Below are 14,626 nucleotides of genomic sequence, written 5' to 3' on the forward strand. Positions count from 1 at the left end.
TAATCATCCTAAAGCACTTAAAAGAAGACGATATTAAACTGTGAAGAAGTGTTATTATATTTTGATTGTTTTATCAGTAGGTGTGACAAATACAACGACATTGTATGTTTAAAAAGTTATTCTTCTGATTTCAGTGTTGCTTTATTGTCTGGTTTTCTAAATCTAAGTTTTTATTTTTGTCTTGCTGATTTAATACCTCAGTCTCTGTGATAACTGATGGTATTTGAGAACTGTTCTCATTTCAGCTAGCTAAATTGTAAGTTTTTTCCACTCTTGGAGTCCCACAAATCCTTTAGTATCAAGTTTCCAAGAGCAGATTCAAACAACTAGTTTTCTAATCTGTTTCTCCCTTAACTGACATGTTGCCATGTCTTCACACTCTTCATTTCCCTACTCCAATTCCTACCTTCAAACTCCCAGTAGCTTTTACTATTTCCCTCATCCTTTACTCCATTTTACTTGCTCCCATAGGGCTATCGCTAAGCTCATGCTCCAGCCTCTCCCAATTCCAGGATATTTTCCCTGCATTGAAAACAAAATAATGAAAGGAATGTATACTTCCTAAATGTATAGCAGTTCAACACTTCAGTATTTCAGTAAGTTGTTGGTAGGAATGTTTACTTCTATTATTTTTTATTTATATTTTAGGCACAAATGAACCGGAATTCATCTAGTAAGTGTTAATTTTTAGCTGTTAAGGTATTCTTGATATTTTTCCTTTCAAATTCACTGTATTTGTCATAAAATTGAATTTTATGGAGAAGAAAAAGTGTCAAATTTCTATTTTTGTGTTCTTATTGTTTAGAAAAAGAATGCTTATTGCTAGCTCTAGTGCCCTAGAATAATAAAAATTGAATTACCATAGACCATGTACAGGCATTCTGTTGCTATCAGGAGAACCTCTGCCCTCCCAGTAGAAACAACAAGTGTACAAGCATTCATTAAATTTCTCCTGGGGAAAACTTGCGCCTTCCTGGAGAAAGATGTTCCTGGTACTTGTACACTTCCCTCAGTCCGGTCCAGAGGGGACTGGAGCAGTCACTGAAGCTCCTGGCCCCTCCCTAGACCAGAGATTCTCTTAGGGAGTTCTCTGTCTGGGGTGTAGACAGGTGGTTTGGTGGCTAATCCAGTCCCCTGCCAGACTGGTCCAAGGGGGAAGTGGAGTAGCTACTCCTTGTTTGACTGGTCTGGGAAGGGACTAGAGCAGCCTCCGCTCCCCATGCCTTCCCCAGACTGGGATCACCTGGTCTGGGGAAGGCATACAGAGCAGAAGATAGAGGGGGCAACTGTAGACTGAACACCTGCAATGCTCATTCTCTTAGAAGGATTGTGGATATTTCTCAGATGCTTCCACTGCTGGAAATCTAATTTGTGTTCAAGGCCAGAATTAACCACTTAGCAGCCATAGTAAAAATCTGTGGGCAAAATTAAATTAACCTATTTACTACTATTTCAAAGCAGTGAATACACTTCACACAAAGAATTTATAACACCTAATTCCTCAACTGTTTCCAAAAGTTTCAGAAAATAGATGGATTTTGTAGGGTCTCCCAACAATCTGCAGTCAGATATAGCTATTTGTGACCAATGATGGAAATCAAGCCTCCACATCAAGCTTTCACTCCTCTCCTCCTGAAAACTTTTGTCTCGTCTACTGTGAGTTCTCACACCTCCTAAAACAGTATTCTTCCTCATTAAAAATCTTACACCCATTTTAAATGTCTGTTTTAAAATCCATGGCAGTGAAGAGTCAAGCTAAGTTCTTTGTAGTGCTCTCTCTCCCAGTCCCCTTCCAGAGGCCTTCCCCTACTTGCTTTGGGTCCGAATTGGACCACTGGGTAGGGGTGGGGTTATCTCAGTCCGTTTAGTGCAGGGTCACTGAAACAGTAACAGGTGTCATTCCCAGTCCTGTCTAAAATATCTGTGCTATTTACTAAAGATATAAAAGGTGATTCATATGCATTTTGAGGAGCTGAACTGAATCTTTACACATACAAGTGACTTTGGTAATCTTAATTGTTCAAAATATATATATATGCATTATGTTTATTTTACAATATATATGCATTATTGTATTTTCCAATACAAATCTCCTCAAATAAACCCAATATACAAAATGCTCAGAAATAAATGTGACATGTTGCATGGTAGAATTAATTTATAGTAGCCCATTCGTATTTTAATGCAGAGTAGAAGTTACTATGAGTTGGTGATTAGCATTTTAATCAGTAGCATTCTAGAGACTAAAAAATTGTTTGTTTTAAACTGTTAGAGTTCATACCTTAATTGTCTTTTCCTGTGAAATGAAGTGACCAGTAGCATTTCTTAAAAGTAGCTGTTTTTCATTTACTCATCCTTCCCATTTCAGCAGTCTTGGGTTAATTTTAATTACAGCTATTATCATTCCAGATTATTTTTATCATGAAGCTGAATGATTTTGTTAATCAGATTTCATAGCTTTTATTTGTCATAATAGTGTATTTTTTGCTTAGGTGAAGAATTAACAAAATCAAAGCTTTCTGCTCCATCTAATGAGTAAGTGCCATATTTAAAATTTAGGTTTTACATTAAATGTCATTTCAGCAGAGTTTGGTTTTGTTTTTCCGTAGAATTCTTAAATCTATCATTTGACTTGGATATCCGGTTTAGGCTGGATATCTAATGACTCCTAGGATTTAAGGAATAATTTCAGAATTTTTTATAAAAATTGGGGATTTTCTACTTTCTTTAACTCTTTCTTGGTCTGGTCTTTTTTCTACCTCCTTTTCTTCATCTTACCTGCTTCAATTGATATTTATAGATAAAATAATATTAAATAGGTGTATAATAAAGTCATTTACATTAAAATGTTACTGTAACTTAAATACAGTGAAAATTGGTGAGCCCAAAGTGTGAGCTGGTCTACACAGATTTGTACAGGAACATTACTAAATAATGAATGTGTTCTGTTGCAAGTCAGAACACAACATTTGTAATGAAATGAATATCCATCCCTGAACTTGCGTTGATATAACAAAAAGGATGAATTAATTACAGGAAGTTGTTTTGGTGTGTATTAATATGGAAAACAGGGGGTTTTTTAACCTATATTTATCCAACAGTATTTTCCTTGAAAAAGTATTCATGTGTCTGAATGTCTTAATCCCCACTACAACTGCACTGTATAAGTGACTGGTAACTTGATTGTTTCAAATATATATGCATTATGTTTATTTTCCAAAATGAATTATTGCAATAGAAAGGGGACCACTGACCTCCTAGCATGGGATCCAGTCTTTGGCAGTTCTCTTGAATCATCGTCTTCAGCTTCATTGACAACTTCATCCTCATCAGGTAAAACGTCTCATAATAAAAATTATAGATTCTAAGTGTGTGTTAGAAACACTCTAGGATTTTCTTGGTTTGTTTTATTTTTTTAACATTGGAAGGGTTTTACTTTTATTGGAGATACATTTGTAAAATCATACCTCCTTCATAGAGTGGTGTAAGTTGTATACATGAGTAAAAATATGTTAGCTGATTGTTTATTTAAAGGGATGGGGGGTTGTTCTTACTGCACTGAGTAGATTAAACTGGAGCAGAATCTGCTGTTTGTACACTATCTAAACAAGTTGCACACTACTCTTCCTTCCCTCCCCTCTTAACCCTCCCCGCCTCCCCCATGTATTTCTTAATCCACCTACTGCTACTGTATTCTGTAAATGTTGCTTTTTTTCCTGGGCTATTGTCTTTGTGATATGGGAGGGGCTTTTTCTCCCCTATGGGAAAGAGAAAGAGGAAAGGATATTTCTTTTAGGTCAGTATTCCTGTTACAGAACGATTAAAGGTGACTCCAGATTTTTTTTAATGCTTGTGCCTTCTGACTTTCTTCTCCACTGAATCTTGCACATGAAAGAACATAAGGGAGCATGCTTAATTAGGGGCATTTTGCTTTAATTGGTTTTAATACTCAGCCATGTCACTAGCAGCAATACAGTGTTACCACAGACTATTTAGCTGCAGGCACTCTTTTTAAAATGAAACCTATTCTCTTACCCTCCTCCTTCATAAACATGTTTTGATTTTAAAATAATAGAGTATTTTCCCCTATTTTCAAGTTCCTAATGGAAGAACCCAATGAAAAACAGTGAAAAATCATTTCAGGAAGTACATGATTGGATTCTCTATCTCCCTACATGTGACTTTGTCAGGATAAGCTTTGGATCTTTAATGTTATTATAATGTGAATGGTTTAATACAGAGTTTGGCAACCTTTTTGCCAACATAGACCACTGCTTACAGCCCTGCCCCTGCCATGAGCCACAGCCCTGCACCCCCTGGCAAGTAGCAGATGCTGCAACAAGAATAGATAGAAAAAGGCAGGTGCAAGGACCCTCACGATTCCTCCCCTGCTGGAGCTGCTGTGACCAGAGCGTGCTGTCATGGGCTGGATCCAGTTTATTCATGGATTGTAGTTTACGAACCCCTGATATGATAGATTGTCAATTACACATTTATTGCATTCTTTGTTAATGTAATAATGTGATTTTTTTTTTAGATAAATTTTTGCTTGTAATTGTTAACAGATTAGGTTTGTTAACAGGAATGTAGACATCCCAATGATACCCTAATGTGCTTCACTGGGTCTTTACAATACAGGTCTGATGAAAGAGAAATTATGAACTATTGTTTTTACAGTTTTAAAACACTTTACAGCCAAGAGCTAAGAGAGCTGCTTAATGGAACTAAACATTTTTTTTGAAAATACAGTCATTTCTGTTCAGAGTTTACAAAAAGCTCCTTTCTACATTGAACTGCTAATCTTCTTAGGGAATATTTTGACCTAATCAATTCGTTTCATGGAATGCTAAGAAATGACGAGGCTAAGCAAGCATTTCAAAATCTTATCTCTACATTTTTCTGTAAATGGTTAACTACATTTTAATTATGGAGTGAGAGTATTTATATTGCAACAAATTAATGAGGTACTTAACTGTAATAGGTAATGGTTTAAACATTATCAAATATGAATAAAAAGGTAACTTAAAAGTTTATTTTTTAAGAATTTTTATTCATTTAGAAGCAGACAATACAAAATTTGGATAGCAAAGTTTTATGTGATTTCCAGAAACTTAGGTTGACTGTCTGTTGTAGGTAGTTTGCTCAAGATGCTCATTTTCAGAAGGTATTTCAGAAGCAACCCTGTTGAATGCAAATTTATTTGTAATTCATATGTGATCTCTTGATATTTTCTTTAGCACAATCTGTTCCTCATATAAAAATAAATAAAAGCTTTCTTCCCCTTGTATCCCATCTAAAGACTATAATACAGCAAATACTGCCAGTAACTTGGGTAAAAATAGTAACTACTTATTCAATAAGAAAAATACTTTATAACACGTAAGAAAAAGAAGTTCCTAAGGAGCTGATCCAGGCCCTTTGAAGTACATGAGAGAACTCACATTGACTATTTGTAGGCTTTGTATTAAGCCCTGAAAAATATTATTTTACTCTATTTGCTATAATAGTGGTGGCTTAGACTTCTGCAAAATAAGTACTTGTCAGTCAGTCTTTTAGAAATGAATTGCTATCCATTGCTTGAGTGTATGTCTGCAGAGCACAATGCAGTGCTGTGTCAAAGATATTCAGGATAACACTAAGCAAGCTCGTTTGGTTATTGGAAGCATTATAGCTACATTAGCATTGCACTTTGCCCAAGCTTCTTAGTAGTGTTCATTAATTCAAGCAGAGCCATATGCTGACACAGCCTTACTGCTGCTAGTACTCAAACTAGCATGTTTAGAGCTATTCCAGGTATGTCTGCGTAGCATTGCATTGTATTATGTAAATAGATATACCCCATATTTCACTGAAGGTTACTGATATATATTGCTTTGAGAGTATGCATCACTTTTGAAAGAACATCTGTAGTTAGGCACTGTAGATAGGATTTTTCAAAAACACTCAGCTTTGATATGACTCTACTTCCTTCAAATCAGCATGAATTTTAGTTTAATTTCAATACAAGCTGAGTTAAGCCAATGTTAAAAGCTTTTAAAAATTTCACCCCCAAAATTTCTACTAAAAAAGTTATCTATATAGATTATAGGCTTGGCAAGATTCATTTTTTATTTGTAAATGTTTATAAGAGTCAATTTCGCCTCATACTCTCAGACCAACAAAAAACTATTTCCATCGTTAATAATCAAAACAGGGGATGTAAGAAAAATTATGGCTGATGGAGTACGTGATGACGGGGGGAGCAGTCCTACAGAACTACTGACTGTATCTTGGACTGCAACTCCCAGAAAACCCAGGGTACTGGAAACAAAGGAAGAGCAAGTAACACAGTGGATGAGGGAGCTATGGCCGACTGAAGTCAAGGCTGATGGCAGCTCTGCTGCTTAGCTAATGGTAGTCCTACAGAAGTTACATTTGTCACAGTGGGTGGTTAAACTGCCTGATCTTGAAAATTTAAATCAATAAAAATCTAAATAAATGTTTAAAAATAAACATGGATAATTGTCACGGTTATTTTTTTTTTAAATCTAATTCTCCTAAGCCTAATTATGAATATTCTGTGTGTACATGCAAGCACTCATGCACACATACATACGTCCATAGAATGTTGATTGCTTATTTTTCTTATCATTTGAGAGAGGCAGAGAGACATCTCAAGGTCTAGAAGGTCACCATATGGTGACTCTTTTCCTTTTTATCAAAGCTTAAAACATTTCTTTTGGGCAGTATTTTTCAGTTCAGTGTTAATTTAATTGAATGTGACTTAACTGCTAAAGCCTTTGAGCTAATGGTAATCAAAGCAGTTTAGAAGTGATCTTTGGTTATCCAGCAAATAACTTTACTGTATTGGAACTTGAAATTAACATAGCTATCTTAAGAAATGACAGAAATTATTTTGTCTAGTTATTTGTATTGTAAAACTGCTTCTTTTCTGTACTTCTTTCTCTTTTCTATTTCTTCCAAAGTTTATTTTAAAAGTCTGTAGTTTGCGTGTGTGCGTGTGTGTGTGTGTAAAAACAATGTGTAAAGTATTTATCAGGAAAAATAAGACTTGTTAAGTCTGTGTGTATATGTATATGTGTATAACCATGATGAATAAACAACTTTCCTGGGAGCACTATAAACTCTACAGAATCTAAGATTTCATCTTAAAAGATGTCCCTTGTTATGGCTGCAATGAGAAATTGCCTAATATGAACTGAAGCCAGGTTTGCACCACAGATGCTTTACCACCATTCTCTCAAATATGTGCCATGGGTCCCTACATCCTACTTCCTGTACTGGAAGCAGGGTAGCCACATTCATGCTAATTAGCATCAATTCTGAGCTAGGCTGATTAGCCCTTCTGTAATGTTGCATGAATGTGGCTACACTGTTTGGTTCAGGGTATAATGTATGCTAAGCTAACCTCAAACAATCAGTGAAGATGCCCCAGCAGTCTAGGGAGAAATGTCATCATGTGTATTTGTTTCTGAGTGGGAAGTTTGGTGTCTGATGAGCTTTCTAAGCTATATGTCCAAGTGGGTAAGGATGACGTTAAGGATATGGAAGTTGTTATATGGAAGGATAAGGCAGGGGAAGTTCTTGATGAGGTAAGTTGATCAGAGGTAGGGTGAGAAATTTTGGAATGACATGAGAGAAGAAATTGCAAACAGCAAATATAGTGGAAGAAGTAATGAATTTGATGTAGGAAATGAGAGAGATATTAAGGAGCTGAATGAATGAAGAAGGAAAAAAAACAAATAAAATACCAAAGACCATTCAGTAGATGGTGATTGATTAGAGGAAAGAAGAAAATAAGATCTAAAGCAACTGACAAAAACGGTATTACAAGGAGAAAGGTAGTGAACTACATCTTAAAAAAATATAATAAAAAATGACAAGGTTAACATAACCAGGCAGAAGGCAAGACAGGGTGGTACCATAGGGTGCCTATACAGGCAGTCCTCGACTTAACAACGTTTCGCACTTACAGCGTTTATAACTTGACACCCTGTTTCAACTTTTTGACATCAGTTTTGACTTTACAATGCTTGATCTGATGCCATGCCATGCCAGCGAAGAAGTTCGCTGCACGCTCATCTCCCTGGAGAACATCTGTCCAAACTGCCTTGGACACTTTCTTTAAGAAAGTAGACAAGACCCCAGAAAAACCTGCACCCAAGACTCCTGAGAAGATTCCAGCCAAGAGCCCTTCAAAAAATCCAAGCAAGAGCCTTTCAAAAAGTCCAGCAAGGTCACCTCAAAGAAGTCCTTCCAAAACAATATGATTGCTATTTACAATATAAATGCATTAATGTAGCTATAGTATGCATCTATAATTGACTGAGTACAAGATTCTGGGGTATTTTTGGTAAAAATAGGATATCGGGCCTTGGTTCAGGAAACAATCCCCCATTTATAACATTGTTTCTCATGAGAAAATTGGTTCTGAGTTGCAATGTTTTGACTTAAGATGTGGTTTTCAGGAACCAGGTGTGTCGTAAATCCGAGGACTGCCTGTACATGCAAATCGAAATTGCTCCAATGCGCTGTAGTTACAGTGCATCAGAGCAGACTCGGCTGGAGCGTGGTAATCACCACGCTGAAAAGTGGCGGCAGAGGGGGCACTTTAACTAAAGCTCTCAGAGCTGCTCTAATTAAATCGCCTCCCCCAACACCTGGACCACATGTATAAATGCCCTTAGAGATTAACTCATTCAGAGAGGCATAAGCTTTCATAGGTGACAGCCTACTTTGTCAGGTGCTGTGATCGGACTTGCAGAGAGCTGGGGTACTAAAAAAAAAAAAAATTTAAATACAAAATGTAGAGCAAGTGGGAGGAGGGGGGCACTAGTGAGCAAGGTGAAGGTGAGTTGAAAAGATTAAAAGAGATTTTTTTAAAAGCAGTCAGGAATTTCCACTGAATAACATAAAGGGTATAAAAGCTAGTCCAGGCATTATAATTAAATGAAGCACTCAAACATTATGGAATTCTTTATTTCTTACATTGCAGGTGATGCATCTTTGGAGGTGTAGTAGAGCAGTTATTTCTCACGTGGGGAGACTTGTATTTGCATTTTTATATAATTTCATCATGCTCCTAGCTTTCAATTTTTCCCTTTTCCTTCAGCTACATTAAAAGAACAAAATAGGAACTCCTACTCATCATCATCATCTACCATTGATTTGCCTGGGTGTAGAATATCTGAATCTTTTCTTGGAAACCAGAAAAATTCTGGGTCTAGAAGCCCATCATCACCAGACTTTACCACTAGCATGCTATGCAAATTTGATGTGATCACAGCACCATCAGGGAGCACAGATAATATGTCTCTTGTTTCATGGTCTCAGAGTCAGTGGATTCCTTTTACTGATGAACTTTTTCATATTAAGCATACAAGTGCAGGCCAGAAGAAGTCTCAGAGATTGCATTTTAAACCTGACAGTATCTGCATTGCTTCTCCTTCTTTGCTTGGGAATTCTTCCAACAGCTGTGCCTCTGAGGATCAAAGTGACCTTTACAATAATTTTACATGCCATGAAAAATTATTCATTGAAGAAACTGGCAATATTGCTGAAATTTCTTCTACGTCATCAGTACCACTGGACTATAGTTTAGTCCCTGCTTGTGTTCATATATATAAGGGTATGGCTAGCATGCATTGTGTATTGCTGTTTCCTAATAACTGACTCCAGAAAGCAGACTCTAAGTTGCCTTCTCTTCCTCATTATTGCTCACCTGACATAAAATTAATTCATCTTCTCATCTAAAATATACTAAATCTTATGATCATTTTAGTTCTGCATCTCCCAAATTAGTCAGGATATATAAATAAGTATTCAGCCCTGGTGGAGTTGATTTTTCTTGATCGTGTATAACTTTGCTTTTTAAAAAGCACTGAATAAAATATTTTGTGGGGATGTCAGAAGCAGTAAGCAATCACATTTCAGGAAAAAGAAAATTTCAGAATTGTAAAAATTGTGTTTTAAATGTCTTTTGTATAACTATTTTAGGACAAAAAGCTTAAAATCTATATTCATCTTTTTGATACTTAATACAGCTAATTTTGAAGGGGGGCTGTGACACAAGCTAATACTTGCTAAAAAGGTTCCATCTTTTCATTGGGTACCTGTGACTGCAGCAATCTCTGAGCCTGATGTTATGCTTCTAGTAAGCATGACAGTGAATTTAAAGGACTGATGGGTAACTTTAGTCTCTCCTTTGTTTACTTTTGGCATTGGTGTTACTAATTTAGATGGGATTATCAAATATGTACGTCATTGACTCTTCTTTCATCCCAAGACAGTGATAAACCTGCCACTGACTTGAAAAAGGCTAACTGCTTTTGAAAACCCTACTTTGAATATAACTTTTGAGTGACACTTTTTCTGCTTCAAGCATGTCTTAAAAGGCTTTTGGGGGAGAGAATGGGATACACTGCAGTGCCTTTCCATCATGTAATTGTGCATAAAGGCTTTTTTGTTTTGGTTTTTAAGCACAATTTGGATCCAGCATATACTCACTGGATGACTTCTAATAGCTATTCTCAACTGCAATTATACTCAGAAAAAAGTGGCTTGTAAAAATAGCATCTTCTTATTGAGGCTTTGTGCCACCCTGGCACATATTCAAAATTCTAGGTGCTCATTTTGGAGGGTTGTTTTGTTTTGTTTTTACTGGTAGTTCTGCTGAGTTGCATGTTTTCTTGCACAGCAATAGAATTATTTACTGAAGTCTAATAATTTATTTTCACTGTGCAAAACCCACTGAAATCAGTGGGGTTTTCAGATGGTCTAATCTGTAGATAATAGAACTGTAGAGCTGGCATCATGGGCTAAAAATGGCCTACGGTCTTATTACAGGGGAGAGATGCAAGAAGTAGAAGGCAGGCTTCTACAGGGATGGAGGCTATATCTTTTTATCCTCAAAACTGAGCATATTTTACTTAGAATGATTCAGGAACAATAAGCATAGAAGCCTCATAATGCTGTTTTAGAATCACTTTTCAGAGTACCATGGAACTACACTTTAAGGCCTTGGTATTTTTTTTATTAATTATGAATTCCTGCAAAATATCATTTGACATTTACTAGAAACTTAACTCTTATGATTCCATTCAAATGAAATTACATTTATTTTCAGTGCATCAATTGTAATTTGCTTCAAATTATTTTCTTACAGCAAGACCAACAACTCCTCTTTCTGTAGGAACCATCGTACCACCTCCAAGGCCTGCTTCCAGACCAAAGCTGGCTACAGGGAAACTTAGTGGAATTAATGAAATAGTATGTATTGACTTTTAGTTTTTTGTTTAATTATATAATTTATTTCTCAAAATGTCAGTCAACTGGAACTATATCACTTATAGGTTTCCCTTGCTTTATGCAGTGCTCTATGTGCGAATTCACTCTTATGTGATGAGCTTTTTTATACCAAAAATTCATTATATGTGAGGTAAATTCACTCTTATGCAATTGGTGTGGTGGAAGCCTGCAGTCAGCTGCTTTGTGCAGTGCATTGTGGGAGGGACGTGCACCAAAATATAGTCCCCTGTGTGGATCTGTGCTCCTTGCTCATTGTCTGCAACACGTGTTTCTGTAGTTGCCACCCCCATTATAGCTTCTAAGCGTCCTGCTAGCTTATCCCCTACTCCTCTCTGCTGTTGAGTACCAAAATTGTCTTGTAAAAGTGATAGATATGGGTCTGGGGTGAGTACAGTTGAGGTCTTGAAACGTATCCCTATTTGTTATGTTGTAAAGTGGGTTCCCTTTATGCGAATTCAAATTATATGCCATTTTCCAGGACCACATGTACAGCATAAAGCAAGGGTAACCTGTACTTACCCTATTATAGTTAAGTTAGTCTTGGTGTGAAAGGGAAGCTGTCTTATGATGTCAGAGTGTAGGAGATATCAAATGGATAGTTGCTGGTTCTGTCCTCGAGACAGACAGAGGTTAGAGTAGATTTGTATCACTGCTTTGTCCTTGTGTCGTATGGAAAAAGAAACAGAAAGATGAATTGCCCTTACACATTGTCCAACATCATGCTTCTACTCTTCAGCTGTTTTTTTTATGGCTCCCATCTATAAATAAGTCATGAGACAAATACCATATTTATTCAAATACAAGACAAGATTTTGTTCCCCTATATTTGCATACAAGGAAACCTCATTAACTACATTGCTTATCATTAAACTGCTGCCAAAAGCAGGATGTGCTCAGTGATGGAAACCAACTATAAAGCTGATTAAATGCAGCCAACACTGAGCATAACTGTAAAACACACAGACCATATGGGGCAAACAATGATGGGAACCTACCACAAAGATGAGCTGCATTTACCTATCTGAATAAGATATATGGTAATGCCTATTGAGAACAGTCTCCTTCAGCATTCTTTTTAGTCATGGTGAGCCACTACATTACTTACATTTTTACTTCCTCTTCACTCCCACAGCTAAGCTGCGCCTTTCTTTCCCATTTTAAATGATTCTTGTTTCTTCACCAGCCTTAAATATCTGACAAACATCACCAAACAGGACCCCAAACATTTCACCCAGAATCCTCTTGTCCCCTCTCTCAGCCAGTCTAATATGTCTAGTGTGTTCCCACCCTCCATGAGGTGGAGCTGGACCAGGTTGTCCTGAGTCTCAACTGCATATCAATTTTTTGAGGATTCCAAGGTTCATGATGAACGCCTGGTTCCACTCGTGAGTGAGGGTTAATTAGCACATGAATTCTTTGTAGGCGGGGTTCTAGAGAGTGCACATATTGAGCAGTGCTGAGCTGTGGGGTCACCATGGCTGGAAATGCTGTTGACTCCGCTGGGGCCTAGCCCAGTGAACTACATAGTAAATGTATGAGTCTTGGCTTTGAACTAATATCATGCATGGTATATATACATGGGTACAAAAGTGCTGCTTAAAAGTGTGTATATGGCGTACTTGTGCTAAAACTTACAGCAGCTTCAAACAAAGGTAAAATGCATCAGTTTTCAATTAACTAAGTCTGTGGGTACTATATGCAAAATGCTACAGGTATGTTTATTTCAAAGTCACTGTTTTCATATTTGACCCCCACTTCAATGTGCTTCAGGAGAGCATGGTCTGACAGTAAGAAGAGGGGAAGGGGCCAAAGGAGGAAGAAGTTGGGGGGTATTTTTCCCCATGCTGATTGTGGCATAAACCCTTACTGTATATTTGAGTAAACATGGTATTTAGTAATACAATTTTTTATGTAATCTGAATAGAGATTTTGGAAAATTCAGAGATGCTCTTTGTTAGGTACTTCTCAGGTTAGGTCAAAAGAGTCCAGAGTTTTTTATCACTGAATGGAGAAACTGATACAGACATTTAAACAAGTTTTTTCTCCCTTGTTTGTATTACTAATAATGTAGCTGAGTATTATTGAGATTTAATCCAATCCTTCCTTATTCAGCAGTCTTGAGTATATAACCACCCTTACATAGCATCATTTAGTTTGCATCAGGGGTGCAAGGCAGGATACAAGGAATGTTGTACTATCTTAAATTCAGTTTTCCTTAGTTCACTTCAGCATCTTCATATAAAGCAACAAATGACTTTCTGAATGTGACCAACCTTCTGTTTCCTTTCTTTGTGGCCCTTAAAAGTAGCCAATCCTGGAAAGTATTCCTGTGCACAGGAACATTGGCTCAGATGGGAGAATCAAAGTTGGACTTCTGTGACACGTAGCTCAGCCTCATACAGGATTACGTCAGGCTGTACCGTAACAAAGCAAAACCTCATGCGGACACATTAAAGATAGTATTAAGGAAAAATCTTGAATCATAAATCCTATTACACTGTGGAATTTCTTCCCAGGCAAAATGGTTAAAATTGTTTTTATAGAAAATCAAGGTGCATGAAGCACTAGATATAAATATGCAGAAAGGAATAATGATGCATTAGGTAGGGAATGAGTCAGATGAAGAGATCTTTTCTAAATTTGTTGTTTGTCCATTTAGTATCCCATACAGCTCTGTAATGATATTGTTATACTTAATGTTAAGCCTAGGCCATTCAGTCCACCATTGACTTCTAACTCCAGTCCACCACCTACCGCCCCTTTGGCACGTGCCGAGAGTGTGTCCTCAATATCTTCGTCTGCTTCACTAAGCGCGGCAAATACACCCACAGTTGGTAAGTAACTTATTTTAGTTAAAGTGATGTCCTCACAGCCCTTAATATTTGTAACATCTTTCTTTTAGAAAAAATATAAACATCAATGTATCAGAGCTTAAATCAACCAGTCTATTATGAAACAACCTGATTATTCCATATTAAGTTCATTTCAGTTTTCTTGTAGCCTTCCCTGAATGATCTCGTCCACTGATCAGATCCCCTGTCAGAACTGTTGACCTTAGTAGACCCTTAACAATGTAACAGATCCATCTGTGAACATTTTTAAAATTAAAATGCATGCTTGGTATGTCCATGTGTATTTATAACTCTACTTGATACTAAAATAGCTTTTGATTCAGATGAGTTGGTCAAATGTAATTTTTTTAATCATACGAAGAAACTGAGTTAAATAAGTTTTTTTTTTCCTTTAGCTACAGAATTATTTTAATGAAAATTGCTTTTAAGTGATTTATAATGATTTAAATATTCTGCTGGCTCATTTG

The 14,626-nt window shown here is 36.7% G+C and overlaps 1 protein-coding gene across 3 annotated transcripts in view; it reads left to right on the forward strand.

The window, feature by feature from the left end:
• FCHO2 (FCH domain only 2) overlaps positions 1-14,626 on the forward strand; it is a 153,489-nt gene that overhangs the window by 115,198 nt on the left and 23,665 nt on the right. For 2 of the 3 annotated variants that reach the window (XM_019517669.1, XM_019517670.1), the window contains 5 exons: positions 649-673; positions 2,493-2,535; positions 3,239-3,333; positions 11,165-11,268; positions 14,012-14,141. In XM_019517669.1, coding sequence (XP_019373214.1) covers positions 649-673; positions 2,493-2,535; positions 3,239-3,333; positions 11,165-11,268; positions 14,012-14,141 — 397 coding nt within the window. Of the gene's footprint in view, positions 1-648; positions 674-2,492; positions 2,536-3,238; positions 3,334-9,112; positions 10,549-11,164; positions 11,269-14,011; positions 14,142-14,626 lie in introns of those variants that run through there. The other variant, XM_019517671.1, reaches the window with a different exon arrangement.

Source organism: Gavialis gangeticus, unplaced genomic scaffold (genome assembly GCF_001723915.1).
Source record: "Gavialis gangeticus isolate Ggan-Ray unplaced genomic scaffold, GavGan_comp1, whole genome shotgun sequence".
Classification (NCBI taxonomy): domain Eukaryota; kingdom Metazoa; phylum Chordata; order Crocodylia; family Gavialidae; genus Gavialis; species Gavialis gangeticus.